The 18825-nt window shown below is 40.4% G+C and overlaps 2 protein-coding genes across 2 annotated transcripts; one reads left to right on the top strand and one right to left on the bottom strand.

Annotated features, from left to right (window-relative positions):
* Positions 1-110: 110 nt before the first annotated feature.
* On the top strand, positions 111-5990 carry FNDC7 (fibronectin type III domain containing 7). The gene is given in 12 exon segments (XM_030494956.1): positions 111-308; positions 740-758; positions 1849-2008; positions 2010-2105; positions 3096-3307; positions 4078-4123; positions 4125-4180; positions 4183-4317; positions 5017-5242; positions 5714-5779; positions 5781-5893; positions 5896-5990. Coding segments are annotated over 12 exon segments (1287 nt in total). The 5' UTR covers positions 111-245.
* Positions 5991-7875: 1885 nt separating this feature from the next.
* On the bottom strand, positions 7876-17559 carry PRPF38B (pre-mRNA processing factor 38B). Its single transcript, XM_030496184.1, has 6 exons — positions 17128-17559; positions 13800-13868; positions 13132-13283; positions 12988-13048; positions 10212-10435; positions 7876-9952 (listed from the first exon to the last, which is right to left on the bottom strand). The coding sequence occupies exons 1-6, from the start codon at positions 17410-17412 to the stop codon at positions 9100-9102; spliced, it is 1644 nt and encodes a 547-aa protein (XP_030352044.1). The 5' UTR covers positions 17413-17559; the 3' UTR covers positions 7876-9099.
* Between the last annotated feature and the right edge of the window lie 1266 nt (positions 17560-18825).

Below are 18825 nucleotides of genomic sequence, written 5' to 3'. Positions count from 1 at the left end.
GAAGGGAAAAAGCCCTACTACCCGCCTGCCTTAAAAGTTCAGTGCTATGTCAGACACGCTTCTCCACAGCGTTGGTAAACCACCGGCAGGCTTCAGTCCAGCAGAGAGGAGGGCATAACCTAATGCAACTTCTCGTTCCACGGAGTAAGCCTGCGGAGACAGCACTGCTACGTAATACTGCTGGTCACAGCAGAGATCAGCCTGAGCTCATGCCCATGTGAAGGCTGGAACAAAGTTCTAGCAAGATGTGCCGCGCAAAAAGTAAATCATTAATATTTACTGGGCTGCTTTTCAACTGCCTAGGAATGGTGAGTGCCACTCGCTTTAAAACTGTTTCCAAGAATTATATTGTACTCTTTGTAAAAGTAGACTAAAAGTTAGGGTAGAGACTATCTGACACTGGCTTCTACATTCAAATTTTGTTACTATTGCAACTTTTGCACTGTTTACAAGTGACTGAAAAATAATTTGTTAGGACCCAAGGTCTTTCAAAGTCTGTGAACAGCTCAAAACTGGATAAATAGGCAGATTCAGGGAGGAAAACTAAGAAGTAATACAACCTGCATACCTGTACCAAATCTCATTGGTTGCATAAACTTTCTGTGCTTAGAAAATCTGAGCAAACACATCACAGCAGTAAAATGTGTTTAAAAAAGTAGTATTTTAAGTTGTTGTTACTATTAGGTTTTTAATCTTACAAATAAAATATTTCACTTTTTATTCCTTTTTTTTTCTTCAGATCTTTTCAGCTAACACAGGTAAATCTTCAAAGTGGTATTTTGGTTTTGCCTGCTTGTTTTTTAATGGGTCTGAAGAGAGCACACACATGTGATTTCTAGTAAAACACTCTAAGTTCTAGCAGCTTTATAACCAATTGTTTTCAAGTTCAATTCAGCTTTAAAAAAATTATGTTGATATCTTCATCAATTTTAAAACTAATTTTTAGGAGTCCCAATTCTGTTGGACACTCACAGAAAGAGTCTGACAGATCACTTTTGCCTTGACACTGGCATGAGCCAGGCATCTCAGCTGCACAAATTGTGCTGTTCATTACCTCCATAACTGTGCTGCAAATAGTGTTCACACTTTCCCATTTTGGCATCCAATTAATTGTATGTTTTAATTAAAAACCAAAAAACAACCCGCCCCACCCAAAAAAACCCCCAACCAAACAAAACACATACCAGAAGCAGCATTATCTCCTAAGCACAAATATTCCCAATGTTTTACAACATTTTATATTTTCTTCAGTTTCGTATTTTGTGCCTACAGCTCCTATTGCTTTCAATGTGAATACTGACTAGTTTAAAATACAAGGAATGCAAGACTGCAAGAAATGCTCTCAGACTTCAGTTGTTCTCTGGTGATAGTACACATTCCTGCATACACTGTACCATTGAGTCTGAAATGCTTAATCGTTGCAGACATGCTGTTGCAGTATATGGACACTTATTGTAGCATATTAGTTTCATGATTTGGAAAACAAGCATTTGATCCTACTCGTGGAATACTGTTGACACTGATTGTATATTCACATGCAGAGTATAGCCCTTTTTTTGTTTTAAATAATTAGACTACAGCATATAGGGGTTTTAAGGAAAGTAGGCATCATCACAACATAATATGCGATCAAGCAGCAGTTATTACAGTAATTAATGGATTACAAAAGTGAAAAAGGGAAATAGCACTCCAAATTCAGTGGAATGCCTATCATCTGAAATGTAGGTCAGTTGATAAGGCACTCGAGTAGATGCTTGATAAGGCACTGAACAATCTTTTTGTCAAGACTTGACTAAATCTAGGAATGACTGAAATGTTTTTTGACAATGATTTTTTTTCTTTTTGAAGGTTTCTCTGTGTCTATATACAATGTGACATCACAAAGCATTTATCTCAGATGGCCCAAGTTTTCAGGAGCCTCTTCTTACAGAGTCACAGCTACAGCTGTGAATACTGTAGGCCATTCATTACTGGCTCATTTTAGTGATATTACACTGAAAGGAACATTAATTAATTCCCAATACTATTTATGCTATACAGGCAGAAGCTGTTGACAAGAATAGAATTCCTCTTGCAGAAACACAGATTATGCAGTCAACAGGTTAGTAAGAGAAACTTTGTGAAGTGCGTTTTCCATTGACCTTTGTAGAACTGGGATTTTGTCCTTGATGTTTCTTTGTACTGATAGGGAATAGCTGCCATTCCTGTTGATGCCTTTTGCTGGTTCTCCTACCGAGTTCAATATTTGCATGATTAGCTCCTTTTCCCCTCTGCTTTTGATGCTGATAAACAGTATTTTTGTTTCATTCACGAAAGGACTTGTAGCATATAAGTAATCGATGGATATTGAAGAAGACTCTACATAAACAGAAGTGCTTTTTTATTTCATCACTGAAATGTAGTTGAAAAAATATTCTGTGGAAATTCTGTTTTTAAAATAATTTAAGTGATAATTTTTAGAAATAGCCATTATTTTTCCAGTGGAATTTGTTGCTTATAAAAGTAATTATTGCAATAAAAATTGAAAATCAAAAAGAAACAGTGTTTATCCTGGTAAGTATAAAAAACCTCTATTGCTAGCTTAGCTAGGAGAGAACAGATATTAATGTTGTATAATTTGTTTCTGATATAAATCATGTGCTATATATTCTGTACTTTACTGTTAGGCAAGCAACTCCCTTAGACTTGGGTAAGGATTTCCTGCACAGAATTTGTTAATCGATTGTTACTAAAGACAATATTTTAAAAGGGAAAAAAAAAAAAAACCCACAGTGCAATAGCTTGCTCCAAGATCACAAAAGACACACGAAAAATGTTCTGTAGGCAAGGTCGTATAGAGTATATGTTACCATTTTTACCAAAAAAGAGAGTGTCTGACTATCGCTGGGTAAGAAAATGCTCAGGAGTTGTATAACTGTATAATAATAATTGTATAATTATAAGGGTCTCTGAAATCTCAGATTAGCTGCCTTGCTGTAAATAAGTCTTTGCAAAGTATGCAACTTTGTCTCAAGTTGCATACTTTAGTCCCAAATATTTTTTAATTTCTTAATGTGGGTGGGATACACCTTCATTTTATCTTTTTTCTCTTCTAGTGAGGTTTTTGCAGCCTTGCTTTACCGATATACTGATTTGGCTCTGAAAATCCTGAATACTGAACATAAATTACTTGTGGTTAAGAAATACACGCTCTATAGTTTTGTTACTGCAGTACGCAAGAGCATTACACAAGAGCTCTTTCTGAATGGCCTGCAGCATAGCACAATAGAAAAGCATTTAATTGCAATGTTTGATGTGTCACGTTATTGTATATCTACTTATATCTGCTCTGAGCAGGGGGATTGGATAAAATGACTTCCCATAGCCCCTTCCAAACTGAATTAATGTAAGTTGCTCTTATACAGAAATACCTATGGTCCAGCATCCTATTTCAGGCTGCTTTGTATAAACATCCACTTCTTCTTTGTATCTATTGCTTTGTATATTGCTTTCTACAAACATTCAGTATAGTTAATTTGCTATAGAGAAAGACAAAAAAGAGACCTCTCAGTGCAACCTAGGTTAAATAATGGTCATTTTCAGTAGTGATTTCAAGGGTACTAGAATATTTTTTCTCTATTCAGACGCAGCCAGTGAGTTTCATACCAATACATAAAGGATTTTCACATAAAGGCTTTTGGATGCCAACTGCCATTCAAGATGGTATTCTGATTGTCATCCAAACCTACTATTGTAAGCACAGACTGTGTCAGTTCCTTTTGAAGTACTGCCTGGTGCCTCTGGTTTTGTTCACAGGGGCTCCTTAAGCAGATCTTTTTTTCTATAAAACATGAAGGTAGCATACTTTTTTTTTTTTTGTAAAAATCATACTCACTTTTCATCTAAATGTAAGTAGTATCATCTGTAAAGCCAGGCGAGTTCCTGTTTTCCTGTTCAAGACAGAGCAACTGTTCAAGCTGACTAGAATATTTCTCTATATTCTCGATTTTCCTGTATTCCACAAACTTGTAACTTCAATAAAAATACTGTGATTACAATTCTTTGTTTTCGTTTCTTTTTAAAATGTTTCTTCTTCAGTTCCTTGTGCACGTGTAAGTATATCAATTGAAGAGGATGAACGTGGTATGGTCTAGCATCAATTTTGGTCATTATTATGTGGTTTTTGTGAAGAGTGATGATGGATTGAAGTGCACTGCAACTCATCACATACTCAATGCCATTTGCACTCGGACTGTGGCTTCACTTACTTCATTAGTGTCTTTGCATGTAACAAGACAGGGCAGAGTCCTTTAGGCGATGTACTCAATTACACTACTGGTAAGTAGCAATGTATTCTTGCAAATTCATTTAGAATCCTTGCACTGTGTTTATGGTAGAGTTGATTGGACATTTTGTTGGATAATAACTTAAAATTCTATTTTTATTCAGTTTTGGGGCAAAACATTTAAAGGTTGGCAGATAAAGAGAACCACTTCACATTGCAGTTGGACTTAACTTGTGTAGTCAAGTGCAACAACATGCTTATGAACTTGAAAATAGTTTAACAATTCACAATCATTGGGCAATGAAATATGTATTTCAAATGGTATGCCAGGATATTTGAATTCTAGTCCTGGAGGTTTTTTTGTTTTCTATTGCCTTAGGAAGGGTGTACGACAGTCTTAACCTTCCTCAAAGCAAGTTTTTGTATTTGGAAAATGAAAAATAACAAGTTCAGTGGGAAATTGTGAAGAACACTGTTAGAGTTACTTAACCCCCAAATGCTTTGAAATTTTAAATTAAGAATACATAAATGCTACATCTTATCTATACATTAGAATGCCCACTATTGATTTGGAAGGAGGGGTTCTGTATTAATTCAAGTACGGCTAGGATTAATGAGACTGTTTGCACGGTATCAGTCACTTTTGGAGATGTAGGACACGAAGCACATGGATAAATGGAATAAGGCTCTTTGGTTTCATGCCAGTTTCCAGTTGCTGTTCAAGTTCCCCTCCCTGCCTTGTCTGTCTCCAGCACCTTGCTGCCCCAGTGACTTCAGGGCCATGGTCATGTCGAGCGACACCGTGCAGGCCTGGGCTCCTGCCCGAGGTGCTGAAATGTACAAGACGAGGGCTGGTGGCCGGAGTGGCGCAGTGCTCTGCAACACCACCACCACGGGCTGAACCTTGTCGGGTCTGCACTGCAACACCCCCTGTACCATCACCGTCCATTCCTTCAGCGAGGCCAGGGGCAGCAACAAGTATGTGGCAACTGTGATCGCTTTTACTTTCCTTCTTTAGCAGAAGAAATAGTTAGACACTGCAGTGATTCGTGGATGAAAAGTATTATCATATAACCACAGAATGGTTGGAAGAGACCTTAAATATCATCTAATTCAAACCCCTGGAGTGCTAAGTTACTGTAACTGACTAAAAAAAAAAGGTCTTTACAAATATACTGTAAGCAGGGACCTAAAACCAGATTTGGAATGGAATGGAAGCTTCTGATAGCTCCAAGTTTTTCAAAATCAGATTTACAATTTATCTCTGGTTTTACATGCAAAATTCTTATGTTGTCAGTTCTGTCACAAGTTCTAAATTTTCACCAGGAGTAAACATTTAAGGATCATGTGTTTTCGAAAGGAGTATGCCACTTCTAACTGGAATCTCATCTTCGTGTGTAACTTTTATAGTATGCATAAACAATCTGCTTAAACACTGTTAATATGAAGTATTTCAGCTCCCCACAGTCCTGAAATTAAAAATACCTCAAAGGAGGCTCTGTCTGTAATCAGTGTGCAATGAAGAAGCTACATATATTGTCAATATTGACAATACAGATATTGTCACTGCCAGAGCAGAGGCTGGACTTTGGCATTGCACAAGCTCTGGGAATTCCTGTACCCTAATTAATCTCCATGTGGTTCTGCTTTCTCTGTTAGTGCTATAGCAAAATCACGAGCAGGACAGAGCTTACCAAGGCTCGTTTCAAGTACTGTTGACCACTGAAACTGCTATGAGGACTGCTGAAAAAGGTTGGACACACTATACTAGGATGAAAGGACCCTGACCCTGCCTTAAAATAAAAAACATGCCAGTTTGCTCCTTCTCAAGGTCTAATATGCTGTTCAACTGAGTAGTATTGTCAAAACAACAAACCCCAAAAAACCAACGAGAGAGGTTTATTTCTGTAATTAATACTATTATTCCCGGTAAGTACTTAACATGTTGGAACCACATGAAATTTCAAAGACAGATGGGGCTCCATGAAGAGTGACTGTCCCAGCTGTGCAGCTATGGACATGTGACATACTTTGGGCTCACAGTGCTTAGTTTGTTGTGCCTTTACCCCAAGGACTGAAGAGTAACCGCACAGGCTCCATCAGGCAGAAGCTCTGCAACCACAGCTCCTGCAAGAACTCTCACCATACCTCCCGTTAAAATTGGCAGAAGTACTCTTCTAATGACACTGGATGCCCACTGCAGCAGTATCACCGGTAACTGCAGCAGACCAGATGGCACTGGGGACTCCACTGGCCTTACCATTTCTGACCAGAGCTGCTTTGCAGAAGCTCTCTGGATCTGTTCCTTCTGGTTTCAAGGAAGATCACATGAAATGAAATGGCAAAAGGAATTAAAGAGTCCCTGGTTCCATACCCAAGAGCTGCAAGATATTAAATCTCAATGATAAATTAAGATAGGTGTCCAGGTTAATTAAAATTGTTTTTATGGGTCTTGGTCAGTCGTTGTGCTATTGATTACAGTGCTAGCTCAAGCACATAGTATGGATCAAGTTAAATCCAAAAGTCAGAGAGGACTATTTATTGAAAAATAAAAGCTAAGTCCTCAAGTTACTGCACTTGCAAGAGATTATCAGCATGAGCCAGTCTTTGCACAAGCTGTGTCAAAATGTTCATTATCTTAATTGTACTAAGACAGCACTCTCCACTTTCAGGTCAAAGATTGTTTCTTAAATACCTGGATTTTGCCTGAAAATAAACTGGCTTTCACTCTATTTCCCAACCATGGCAGAGGAGGAGAAGCCCTGAATGAAGAATTGGAATCAACAGTCCATTTTCCCTTGACAGAACACTGGCAGCCTCTCTGCCTAAGAACGTACTTGTTTCAGAAACTCCTAAAATGAAGGTTAAAACTAACAAGGCCAAAAGAAGCCTCTAGTGGCAAATGAAGTAAATTACAGTTATCATTATTTTGACAGAATCCGTGCAATGCCCTGGCAGTCTTCAAGGACAGTTCTTATCATCAGCTTACCAGGGCATTTCTTAAATGGCCAATACAGTTTTTCTTCTCCCATGTGAAATGACAGCTCAGTATTTTAGTTTAACATTGCAACGAAATTAACTTCTTGAAGCTAAAACTTTGTTTCAAGGTATCAAAAATATAAACAGATAACTGAACAACATCAGTATTAAAAGATACTGAATGCTAAGGATGACGGTGACGAAAAGACTGAAAACTCAGAAAACAGTAAGAGCAGGAGGAAGACAAAATTGAGTTTGTTATCTCTGCTTCTTTGAATACTACGGAATGAAGTGTAGTTAGAAACTCAAGCCCTGTTTGTTTTCTCCTGGAGGTTTTTAAAAAATCCCAATATTTCACTATCATGCCTAGATGATCTGTATCACACAGAAGTGAAAAAGGCACAAATACCAGTTTATTTCTACCTTCAGGTCATTTCGTGATCACGAATGAGTCACACAATGTTCTTCCTATTTTTGGGCTGCTGCATTTCTTTGCTACGTCTTCCTATAAGGTACTTAGTACACAAAATCCCTTATTCATACGAAGTGTTACTTAGCCTGAAAATGAAATGTGGAGGAACCCAAACACTCTTCAGCTGGCAATGAACATGCAGGGAAAAGCTGACACCCAATACAAAGGAATTAATTGAGAGTTTATTCCAGATGGTTCTCCTCACTCAGTATACAAGTCATCAGAATGATCTATCAAATAGACTTGGACTTTAATGATACGACTTTTTTTTCTATAATGCATTTTGGTTTTTGCTTCTAACAATCTGTTAAAAAAAAAAAAAATCTGCCAGATGAAATGTTCAGCACAAACTGCAATCCTTACTATTTGTAGAAAATATGACTTAAAAAAGGACACTATCAGGTAATTCTTAGTTTTAATGTTTACACTTATAAAAATGCTTTGGAAGCTTGAAACTGAAATCCTTAGTAATAACTTTCTTCTTCCTACTTCCCTCTTGCAACCTGAAATGCCTTTATTAGCCCAGGATTATCATAAATGACAGAGTGCAGCTGCTGATTAAAGACATTAGAAGACCACAAATGAATAAACTGTGTTTAAAAAAACGTAATATGGATGCTTACATGGATTTTTTTTTTTAACAAATAAAATGCATAGATGGCTACGGTACTCATCCGCCAACCTTTACAGTGTCCGCTTGAGGTAGCCTTTCTAAAGAATTACTAAACAAGCCCCAACACAGTCTAAATCCTTGCATCAAAACCACTATCTCCTTGAAAGTCCACTCTCAATTTAATACCAGTGGCAATCAACATAATACATTTTAAAAGCTTTTGAAAAAACAGCAGGTACAGTGGACATCCATGGTAGTTCTAAATCTGCAGCCCTCAATGTACATCGTATGCACATAAATATCTCAGCTATAATACACATTCAAGATCCATCCCTAAAAGTATTATGTAAAGCACAGCCACGCTAACTTCAGGATACAACCCATAATTCCACGTCTACAAAATCAAAGTAGAATTAGTGGCAGTTTATTGCCTCATACAAATTTAACCAACATGGCAACCATGCCAAAGGAATTAAAACATTTTCAGGACATATGTACAGACTGTACATTTCAGAAACATCTGAACAATAAAAATGCAAGAACAATCTCTGCATTACGAATTAAACTAAACAAATGGTTTGAAACCGTCAATGCATTGAATGGGTTTACAAAGGCACTTCCCTACCCAAAATAGGAAATGACAATCTGCAGCCTAGAGGGAGGTTGGAGAAGAGTGCTCATCAACTACTGCACAATCTCAACTTTAAGAAAAAATAAGCAGGATTTAATCAAACATTTATAGGATTCAATGTGATCCACTTCTGAAAGAGTTCACACAGTCTCATCTTTGTTTTTCTGTTGCTTTTCTTGGCTCTCTTGTTCCGTACTTTGGCTCCTTCGACGGTCGTGTTTTTCCGAATGGTCCTTGCTGTCGCTGTGATCATGTTTGTGGGAACGTTCTTTGCTTCTGCTACGCTTTCTAGGCTTTTCTTTGCTGGGACTCTGGTCTCGTTTTCTGGACTTCTCAACACTATCTGTTCTTCCTCTGCTTCTGCTTCTACTTCGTTTATTTGACTTATCTTTACTTTCATTTTTATGTTTACTTGATTTCTCTTTGCTCCTGCTTCTGCTGCGCTTCCCTGTATTCTTACTTCGGCTCCTACTCCTGTGCTTTCTTTCCCTGCTTCGACTTCTACTATGTTTTCTCTCTTTTTTGGAATCCCTCTTGTCATCCCGGTGTTTCTTGTCATCCTTGTCATCTTTGTGTCTTCTCTCTTCTGTATCACCCTTACTTTTCCTTTCTTTTGATCTTTCTCTAGAGCGATCTTTTTCCCTCTCGCTACCTCTTTCCTTATCATAATCTCTCTCCTTTTTCCGGCTCCGTTCATTCTCTTTCTCTCGCTCCCTATCCCTGTCTCTTCTATCTCCTTTCCTGTCACGACTTCGACTACGGCTTCTGTATCTGTCCCTGCTTCTGCTTCGCCTCCGTTCTAGTGTGCGATCGGTGCTTCGAGATCTCCGCCTTTCTTTTTCTCTCTCCTTAGCTTCACGTTCTAATCGTTGCCGTTCTCTTTCTCTTTCTAGTTCTCTATCAAAGCTAGATGATCCATGGCCTTCCCGATGATGACTTCTGCTTCTGGATCTTCTGGGAGACCTCCTGGGACTGATGGATCGTCTTGGAGACCTTTTAAAATAAGAAAGATTCAATATGAAACACCACCTTCTGAAGTTAAGGGACCCTCTTTACTTTCCAATTTATACTTTATGTACACAGTCTGTATTTAATCTTAAATACCAAACATTATCTGATTATTTTAATCCATTAGCATCCATAAACTGTTTTGTCTATTGCCTTAAGGCCTATCCCAGTGAAAAGACAACATGTTTCTGGTCATCACTAGTTCAGTATTAAACATTTTACATTCTTTTAGCACATAAATGACCTTGAACGTCTACGTTCCACGTGCCGGTCTATTTCTTCCATTCCCTCCTTGCCATCTTTCTTGATTTTTCTAGGTCTGCTTTTAATTTGCTGGTCAATGGCTTTCTGGACTGGCACAGGAATTCTTGGAAACAACGTGGAAAACCATTCAAGCTTGGTGAGGAAGGAACGAAGCATCTCCCCGATGGTCATAACACAACCCCCACCTGCCTTCACATCCAGGTCCTACAAAATACAAGCAAAAAATATCCTGATGGTCAACAATATTCTTTGCCGATTTCCAAAAAAAAAAAAATGCTGCTACACTATTGCCCTCCTGAAGTCTCATGATTATGAAAAGTTACTTGTCTCATATTCTAATACATCTCCTTAGAAAAATTCAAACTCTGCACCTTTCCGATTTGGCAGTATGTTACAGAAAGGGAATGGGACTTAATATATACGCATGCAGGCACATAATAATCCTGCAGCCATCTGGATGGTAAGGGACTGTCGAGGAAGAGATTAATGCTAAATCCCCTTACACAGTCTGGCTATACGGTATGATCTTCTATTTTATCTCAATGCCACAAAGATGAGAAGTCCTCTCAAACTACATTTAATACTCCATGTTGTGGATGTACAACTGCGTACCGTCATACCCAACCCTGTGGCCTAAATCATTTAAGAACTACATCATTGCCTATCTAAAAATGATCACAGAAAAACCTCTAGTACAAAATGGCATCCTAACAGAATTGGAAGCAATAGCAAACCAACTGCCATGAAGCAGTGAGGTTTCTAATTTAGAAACATGTAAAAAAATAAATAAATGAACAAATAATTGGAAACGCATAATCCATGATGACCATTGTCTCTGAAAAGGGTCATTACCGCATGAAGGCCTTCTTGCTATGCCCTCTCACAGCTCAGGACATGTTAGTCAGCTATTGTCAGTCCCAAACCTATAGTGCAAGCACACAAGGAAAGTGAGATTTGTTATCTAAACAGGAAGAGAAAATCTAAATGTAAAACTGCTTGCACTCACACACATTTAAGTGTTCAGATATACAGTTTTTCCAAATATAATCGCTGCAGAGATCTAAAGAAGAAAAAAAGGAGTTAAACGTAGCACCTGGAGAGTACGTACAGTTAAACAAAACAAACATAAGAAGCATTTTGAAAAGTAACTCTGTATCCTGGGAAGATTTTCACAGCAGCATGACAAAAGATGAACTGCTTCCACATATTTTAACAACTGGAGAGAAAAAAAGTCCTGTAGGTTTAAATTATGCCATATATATATATATATATATATATTTGATTCATCCTACTGAGCTTGACCAGGACTGGTAACAAACTTGAGAAAAGCAGCCCCAAGCACTTTTCCCTACATAACACAAAGCTACTCAAAGCAGCTGGGAAAGAAACACTGATTCCAAAAATATACTGGGAGGTTTTAAACAACAATAAATATACGCTGATCACCAGTATCTGCAAGAACTGAAATGTATAAACTACAAGAAGTGCTTTGAATAACGAACCAGTTAAGACCTGCACAACGAATCGCACTTGTGATCACTTTTTTGTCCTGGGAATCAAGCTGTTTGTGGGACCCTGAAAATGAAGCCACCCAATCCTCCTCATAAGTTACCACGCAACATTGCAGAGAAGAGCTCATATTAACTAGCACCACCTGGGGGAGAAGGAGGATATCACAGTGATGCAATCAAGATTTCAGTTTGCTTGGATTTTTGTTACAAACGTACAATAACACAAGTTTACCTGAAATAACAGCTGTTTCCTTTGGACAGTGTTTTTGATACTTAGCATGAAAGAAGCTGTTTAAAATAAATACACTGCATGGCAGTCAGATACAGGTATAATTAACACTATTTTTAATACAAGCATTTGGACATCATTTGCAACATTTGAAATTTCTTGAAGTAGATGCCTACTGTCACACTGAAGAGGGCAAGTGATCCTTCCTGTGCCATTCTTAAGTCTAGGATGTAATGTAAAACCTGCTCAATAAATACAAATTGCAACAGTATGTTGAACTTCATGGACTGAGCAACCTCACCCACCAGCTCTTACTCCGTTTCTCCAGACAGTACATCAGAACGATTGTACCAACAGTATACTCCTATCTGACCGCATAATAATGCAGCCTCTTCACTGAACTCCTTCAGTTAGCAACTCCTGTTTCTTTCTTTTGCCCCATTAGCAAAGACATTAAGGTTACTAGAAACAATGCCACCTTACACAGTAATTAGGCTGTTTGTTTCTGCTCTGAAGAAATCCTGGACATGAACAACCACCACAGAGATTTTGGTAAGATTTTTCAAGGTCAGTGTTGGTTTCTACTATGTACCTCCCACACTTCTATGTAAGCACTAATTCCCCCTGTCCCAGCCATAAATGCAAAATACAAATTTGGCACTCTCAGGAATTACTATACCTTGCTTAAAAATCCTTCTTTTTCTACAAACTGCACGGAAGCTGCACTCACAGCACCTGCTGTCTGCAGTCTGGTTTAATAAACCTGCTTCACTTGGCTTAGTAATATTTGACACAGTAACATCCTGAGCAATGGACAATTCTGTTAAAGCTTTGAAATCTAAGCAAAATGACCCAGGTCCTAGCTCAGGCCTGCTTCCTGCACTCATTAATGAAATAACAAGAACATAACATTGCAACATTCAAACTACAGAAAACCTTATCAAGCAATTTTTAAACCTAAAGCAGTAACATGAAAGGAAACAAAAGAAAACGAATTATTACCCTCGCCGACATACCTCTTCATCATCAAGAAAGGATTCAAACCAGTCCCATAGATCTGTAGGTGGCTGTGTGTACCTTTAAGTACAAAAAGAATGTAGAAACTTAATACAGCTTTCTGTGTATTAAATTAATCATTAGTTGATTATATTGATACTTACCTAATATACATAAATCCAAGAGCCCTAATATATGGGGAGTCTGTATGAGTTATAAGGCCCATCACTTGCTTACGAGTGAGTTTCAGTGTAAATAATTTGTAGAGCAGACAAAAGGCAGTAGACACAATTCCTCCAGTTCCAACACCACGCACCTTTTGGAAGAAAAAAGTTAGGTGACAACGCCAAAAGTCAAAGACATTGCCCCAGCTCTACAAAAGAATATGAGAACTATAGATGAGGTTAGACATAAGGAAGAACTTCTTCCCTGCGCGGGTGGTGAGGCACTGGAACAGGCTGCCCAGAGAAGCAGTGGCTGCCCCATCCCTGGCAGTGTTCAAGGCCAGCTTGGACAGGGCTGGTCTAGCGGAAGGTGTCCCTGCCCATAGCAGAGGGGATTGGAACTAGATGATCTTAAGGTCCTTTCCAACCCAGACCATTCTATGATTCTATAACTAGCACAGGATGAAATCTAAATCTACAAACAGAGTGATGTGGAAAAAGTAACATTTCTTGCATCCCCAGCTCTGGAAGCATGAGGAACATATCAACTCTTTGTAATAAATATTGTTACATCTAGGGACTGATCCAACATACAAACAAGTTTTGGCTATGTTAATAAATTTATTTACCAGACAGAAAAATGTAAGAAGGCACGTACTTCTACTTACCCCTCCACACATCCCTGTCTGGCCTGCTGTTTTTCTGCTCCCCTTTTCCCATGGTTCAACATGTGTAACCTGAAAGGGTAGGTGGGAAGAAAGAAAGAAAATTAGTTTCAACCTCCACAATGTTTTACGCAAACCTAATTTAAACAATGGATATCCTGTGTCAATCATAAATAGCCTGTCTTCTGCAAAATTCAAGATCAAGTCTGCTTTGTCATTAAAGCAAAGCATTTGGGTTTTTTAATTACCACATTAAGAAATTATAGCTAAACACATTAAGTTTAAAAACAAACAAATCCAAAACCCCCAAACACCCCCAAAGCAAGCATCCATGCTTATTCCATAGTTCACATACTTTCACGTACTTTATGACTACATCCCATCATTACCATTTTCTATGGTGACCAAACTATTACCTTCATTTAAACTAACTCCTAACCAAATTTCGTGACACCTGCTGATGACAGATACAGGAGTCAAAATCTACAGTCTCATATTCATAATTTCATTTATTCTGTGAATTTAGCTAGAGATTTGAGTATCACCTACAATTAGGGCAAAAGAAAGATGTCTATGAAGTGTAGTGTAAAAAGCTAGGGGTTTTTTCTGTAGACTGCAGAGATGTTCTTGGATAAAATGGTTTCTAAGTACTAATTGAGTAAAGCTTGCCTAACTCCAGTCTTTTGAGATGCATTTAAAGATGAGTGCCCGAACACGGTTAATCAACACCATTCCATAAATTTGACAGTAAGACATACGCAAGTTAAGAACCACGAAAGTGTTCAAGCTACATTTGAAATTGTGAAACGCTGATCTGACTCAATAAACAAGTACATTTCCTGAACACATCAACTTGAAAAAGTAGATAAAAAGAGACAAAAAAGATACAGTGGTGTTACACTGGATTCGGGATAAGATTTTGTGCCGTGTAGTTGTACTGTAGTTCACATTTAAAATTCTTTAAGAATACATGAAACAAAACTAATTAAGTACATGATCACCTGAAATCAGAGATACGCTAACGGCTGCTGAACTGTTTGGGGTTTTTTGTGAGACGCCAAGACTGTAGAAATCAAAATCCACTTTGACTTCCTGTATTATCTGCATCATACAAGAAGTTCTCAAATGCTTTGTAAATAATACTGCACATCCTTCTGATTTTTTACAGGTTTGCCTCGCACAGGAAATAAAAAGTATTTTTTAGTCAAAGGATCAAGTGTGACACTATCACAATGCCAGTTTTCATTTTTTTATCAGTTACATTTATTAGCCACAATCATTATATACATGCTAGTTTAAAAAAAATAAACAAAAAGGCCTTAAAACAATACTCATTTCAGAAAAGACTATTTGAAGTTTTGATGCTACAAAGACTGCTGTATATGCTTAACTTGTCAGAAAATACAGATTAAACGAAGTTGAAGACATGCACATGGTGCTAAGATCAGGGATAAAGAAGAGGAAGTCATCTGCTTTGCAGATACAGAACTGAAACAAGACCAGAACTACAAGTGAATTCATACAAATATCTGGACGGAATCCATACCTTCAAAGATGGTCCCTATCACCAGCTGCCTGCGTGACTTAAGATCATCTCTCCCAATAAGCCAGCACCCATCATTCTCAAATTTTTTAAATGAGCCACTTATTTCGGTTCCCAAACAAATACACTCCAAAATACACCTGCTACAGTGGGGATCGTGCTCAGTCAAGGGGGGGGGGAAGCTTGCAATTTCTCAGTAATCTTGAAATATGAACAGAACTCACATCATCTGAATACCAATGAAGTACGTTAACCATCAGGTTATCTTCTCCCTCACACCTATTACTCATAAGTGCTGAGCTTTCTCTTTATTTAGCTCCAGTTTTGAGTCAGAATAAACTGTCAATTTCGGTAAACAAACTTTATTTACATTGGATTAATAAGCAGATATTTAACAGTATATCAAATTTCTTACCCAATTTAAGACCAAAACACTTAAGGAATTAAACACTGAGACAAGCAAATGAACTATATGACCTACTGCAGTTAAGTTCTACCAATACGAAGAAGACAAATCACATAAAATATTTTTACTCCATCTGAGAGGGTCCCTGTAAATTACAGTAAGCTCTCGAATTTTCTGAAAATGTTTCTTCTAAAAATTTTTCAGCTCTGGCCGTCAATGACAAAAAAAAAGCAGCAAACCTTTGCTGCTTTCAATTCTGACGGTAATAATGATTTCTCTCATATGCAGCAAGTGGTAAATTAACTGCAGAGAAGCTTTGTCGACAATCGATGTTACTTTAAGTATTAGGAGAATTAAGTAGTCTACTCCAAATGACAGAGGCAAGCTGTTATTAAGATGAAAACCAGCAGCACTGTCTTCCTAAGTGCAAACAATGCCAGAAAATCTCAAAATACTTCTGTGGAGTTATTTTTAACCATTACAGTGCCCTAAGTAACTGAACTTGCCCTGCTTAAATGAGACAAAAAGGCTCCCTTTTATTTTTATTTCAAAGTATATTGAAACCATCTAACTGACACAGTAACATCACCAAGCAGAATCAATTCACGTGAGAAAAACACCTCAATCACCACCAAAGTACAGCTGACTGAAGACAGCAGCTTACCTAAGTTTTGCTCTCATCATCAGAACAAAGAATGTCGCTGTGTTGATGAGCATTAATTATGCATACCTCTACCTGGGAGACTGGCTTGATGGAAGCCTTGCTGCAAAACTGATTCAGTCCTGATAACCAAACAAGAACTGAGACATGGGTGGACTGATACGGTTCAGTTATCTTCCCAGGACTGCCCACCTAACGCCCAAAGAAGCGCTAAACTGAAGAGGTTTTTGACCGGGTGCGAGGGGGGGATCCTGACCTCTAACCGAGGAAGAAGGCCACATGCAAACTCCTGCTGAAACCACCGCTTGTGCGCAGTTACAGAGCGCTGGCAGCTCCTGGGTTGCGGGCAGCGCTTGTCTCTGAAGTGAGTGACACGCGGACCGGGTCCCCTCCCCACTCTCCCGAACTGAGAGCGCGATCCTCAGAGGCCATTTCACCCCCGCTGCCCTGGCTCACGCTGCCCCCTCCAACAACAACCTGCAACCCCGCAATTCCAAATCCGAGGCGGAACACGCGTGTTTTGTAAGGAAAACAGCACCGTGAATTCCCCCAATCAAGCACTAAAAATTAAATTTGTTCCCACCGCTCACCGCACGGTAAGGGACAGGAAGGGGAAAGAGAGAACCCGCAGCAACCAAAGCCTTCCCCCTTCGAAAACCCCCGCCACGGGGAGGCTCGGCCCGGGCGGCAGCGCAGCCCCGGGCGCGGCCCGCAGGCTCACCTTGAAGTAGATCTCGTCCACCACTTCGTGGTAAGTCTTGAGCTCGTAGAGCTGCACCTTGAAGTAGGGCGACGAGAGGATGTTGGTGAGGATCATGGGGTTCAGATTCATGGTCTTCTCGTTGCCCCACAGCGGCAGCACGTTGCCCTGCTTGCCTGAGGCCGCCGGCTTGGGGGCTCCGCTCTGCAGCTGCTGCTGGGCCGGCGGGACGGCGCCAGGCTGGTGCTGGGCCGCCTGCTGCCCCTGGCAGTTCCCAGCGCCGACGGCGGGGCTGTTGTTGGCCATGACGGCTCAGGCCCGGGGCGGGGCGCGGCAGCACGCGGGCTGCGGGGCGGACGAGCGGCCGGGCCGGGCCGGGCCGCGCCACACCACAACGCGGGACACCGAGCCGGACGCTGCCTCCGCCAACCGCCGACAAGATGGCGGACTCCACGGAAGTGACGGCCTCGCCTTCCGGGGCCGAGCCGGCCAATCCCCGCGGGGGAGCGCGACGGCGCAGGGCGGGAGAGCTGGGGAAGCAGCAGCAGCGCCACCCCCCCCGCCCGCCCAAGGCCCGGCCGCTTCCCGCGGTGCGGCCGCGGGGGTCTCCGTTCCTTTCCGGCACCTCACGTAGCCGGGAGGCGAGGCCCGCCGCCGGCTCTCCCTTCTCGTTTCTGGGCCGCAGGGGTCGCGCTGTCCCGTGCCCGAGGCTCGCTAACGGCCAGGCCGTGGGCCTGCCGGGCGGGGAGGTCCCGGCCGAGCAGAGCGAGCCGCGGGTCGGACCGCGGCTGTCACCGCAACCCACAGGCTGGGGCAGACATGCAGCCAGCTCGGCAGTCCGGCCCGGCCGTTGGCAACGAGAGCCGGGCACAGCAGGGGAGCGAGCACCGAGGCGCTAACTAATAAGGGCAGAGGTGTGGGGCATGAGGGATCGCGGGGGAAGAAGCGTGGATCCGTGGCTGCGCGGCCACGGTACAGCAAAGCTGGCGCACTTAGAGCTAACGCTGGCTACGAGGCCTACTCCCCCGGCGGACAGAGCAGCGCCTGAGGGTTTGTCATACACCAAAAAAACTGCTGCTAAATGCAAGCTGAACATCTTCGGAAATGAGTAACACTGCATACAGACTGGAAACAATCCAAATTAGGTTAATGCATTTGAAAGCATTGAGATTTAAGAAAGTAACTGTTAAATGCCAACAGGAAACAGAAACTCCTCCAGTTTTGCCTGAAACATATCTGAAAGGAAAATGTCCAGGTTACGTTTAACGCATTATTCAAAGTTTTCCAGCAGGTTTGTAACTGCACACTCTTTTGCAAAAGCAAAAAAAAAAAAAAATAAAACCCCCAAAAAACAAAACCCGAAAAACCAAACCAACCAACCAAAAAACCCAAACAAACCCTAGTTACATACTTTGATGTCAAGCTTTAACCACAAGTGCAAAAGGGAGACCGAATGCACGACGTAGAAGAATTGCCAAGAGATTCTGAACATGGAATGAATGTGCAATAAAATAACTTGAAGTCCACCAAAGTGACTGCAAACTGGGCATAAGTAGGTCAAAATATATCGTACACACAGAGAAGGGCTTCGCATTGCTCAGCGCATAAGGAAGCGGATGCAGGGTGAAGCTGGTATGGAAGCATCTGTGGAAGCAGCATCTCTACGTGCGTACTATTTAAAACTAATTTATATTTTAAATTTAAAAACTAATTGGATTT

Source organism: Strigops habroptila, chromosome 8 (genome assembly GCF_004027225.2).
Source record: "Strigops habroptila isolate Jane chromosome 8, bStrHab1.2.pri, whole genome shotgun sequence".
Taxonomy (NCBI): domain Eukaryota; kingdom Metazoa; phylum Chordata; class Aves; order Psittaciformes; family Psittacidae; genus Strigops; species Strigops habroptila.
This window is presented reverse-complemented; position numbering and strand designations above follow the sequence as displayed.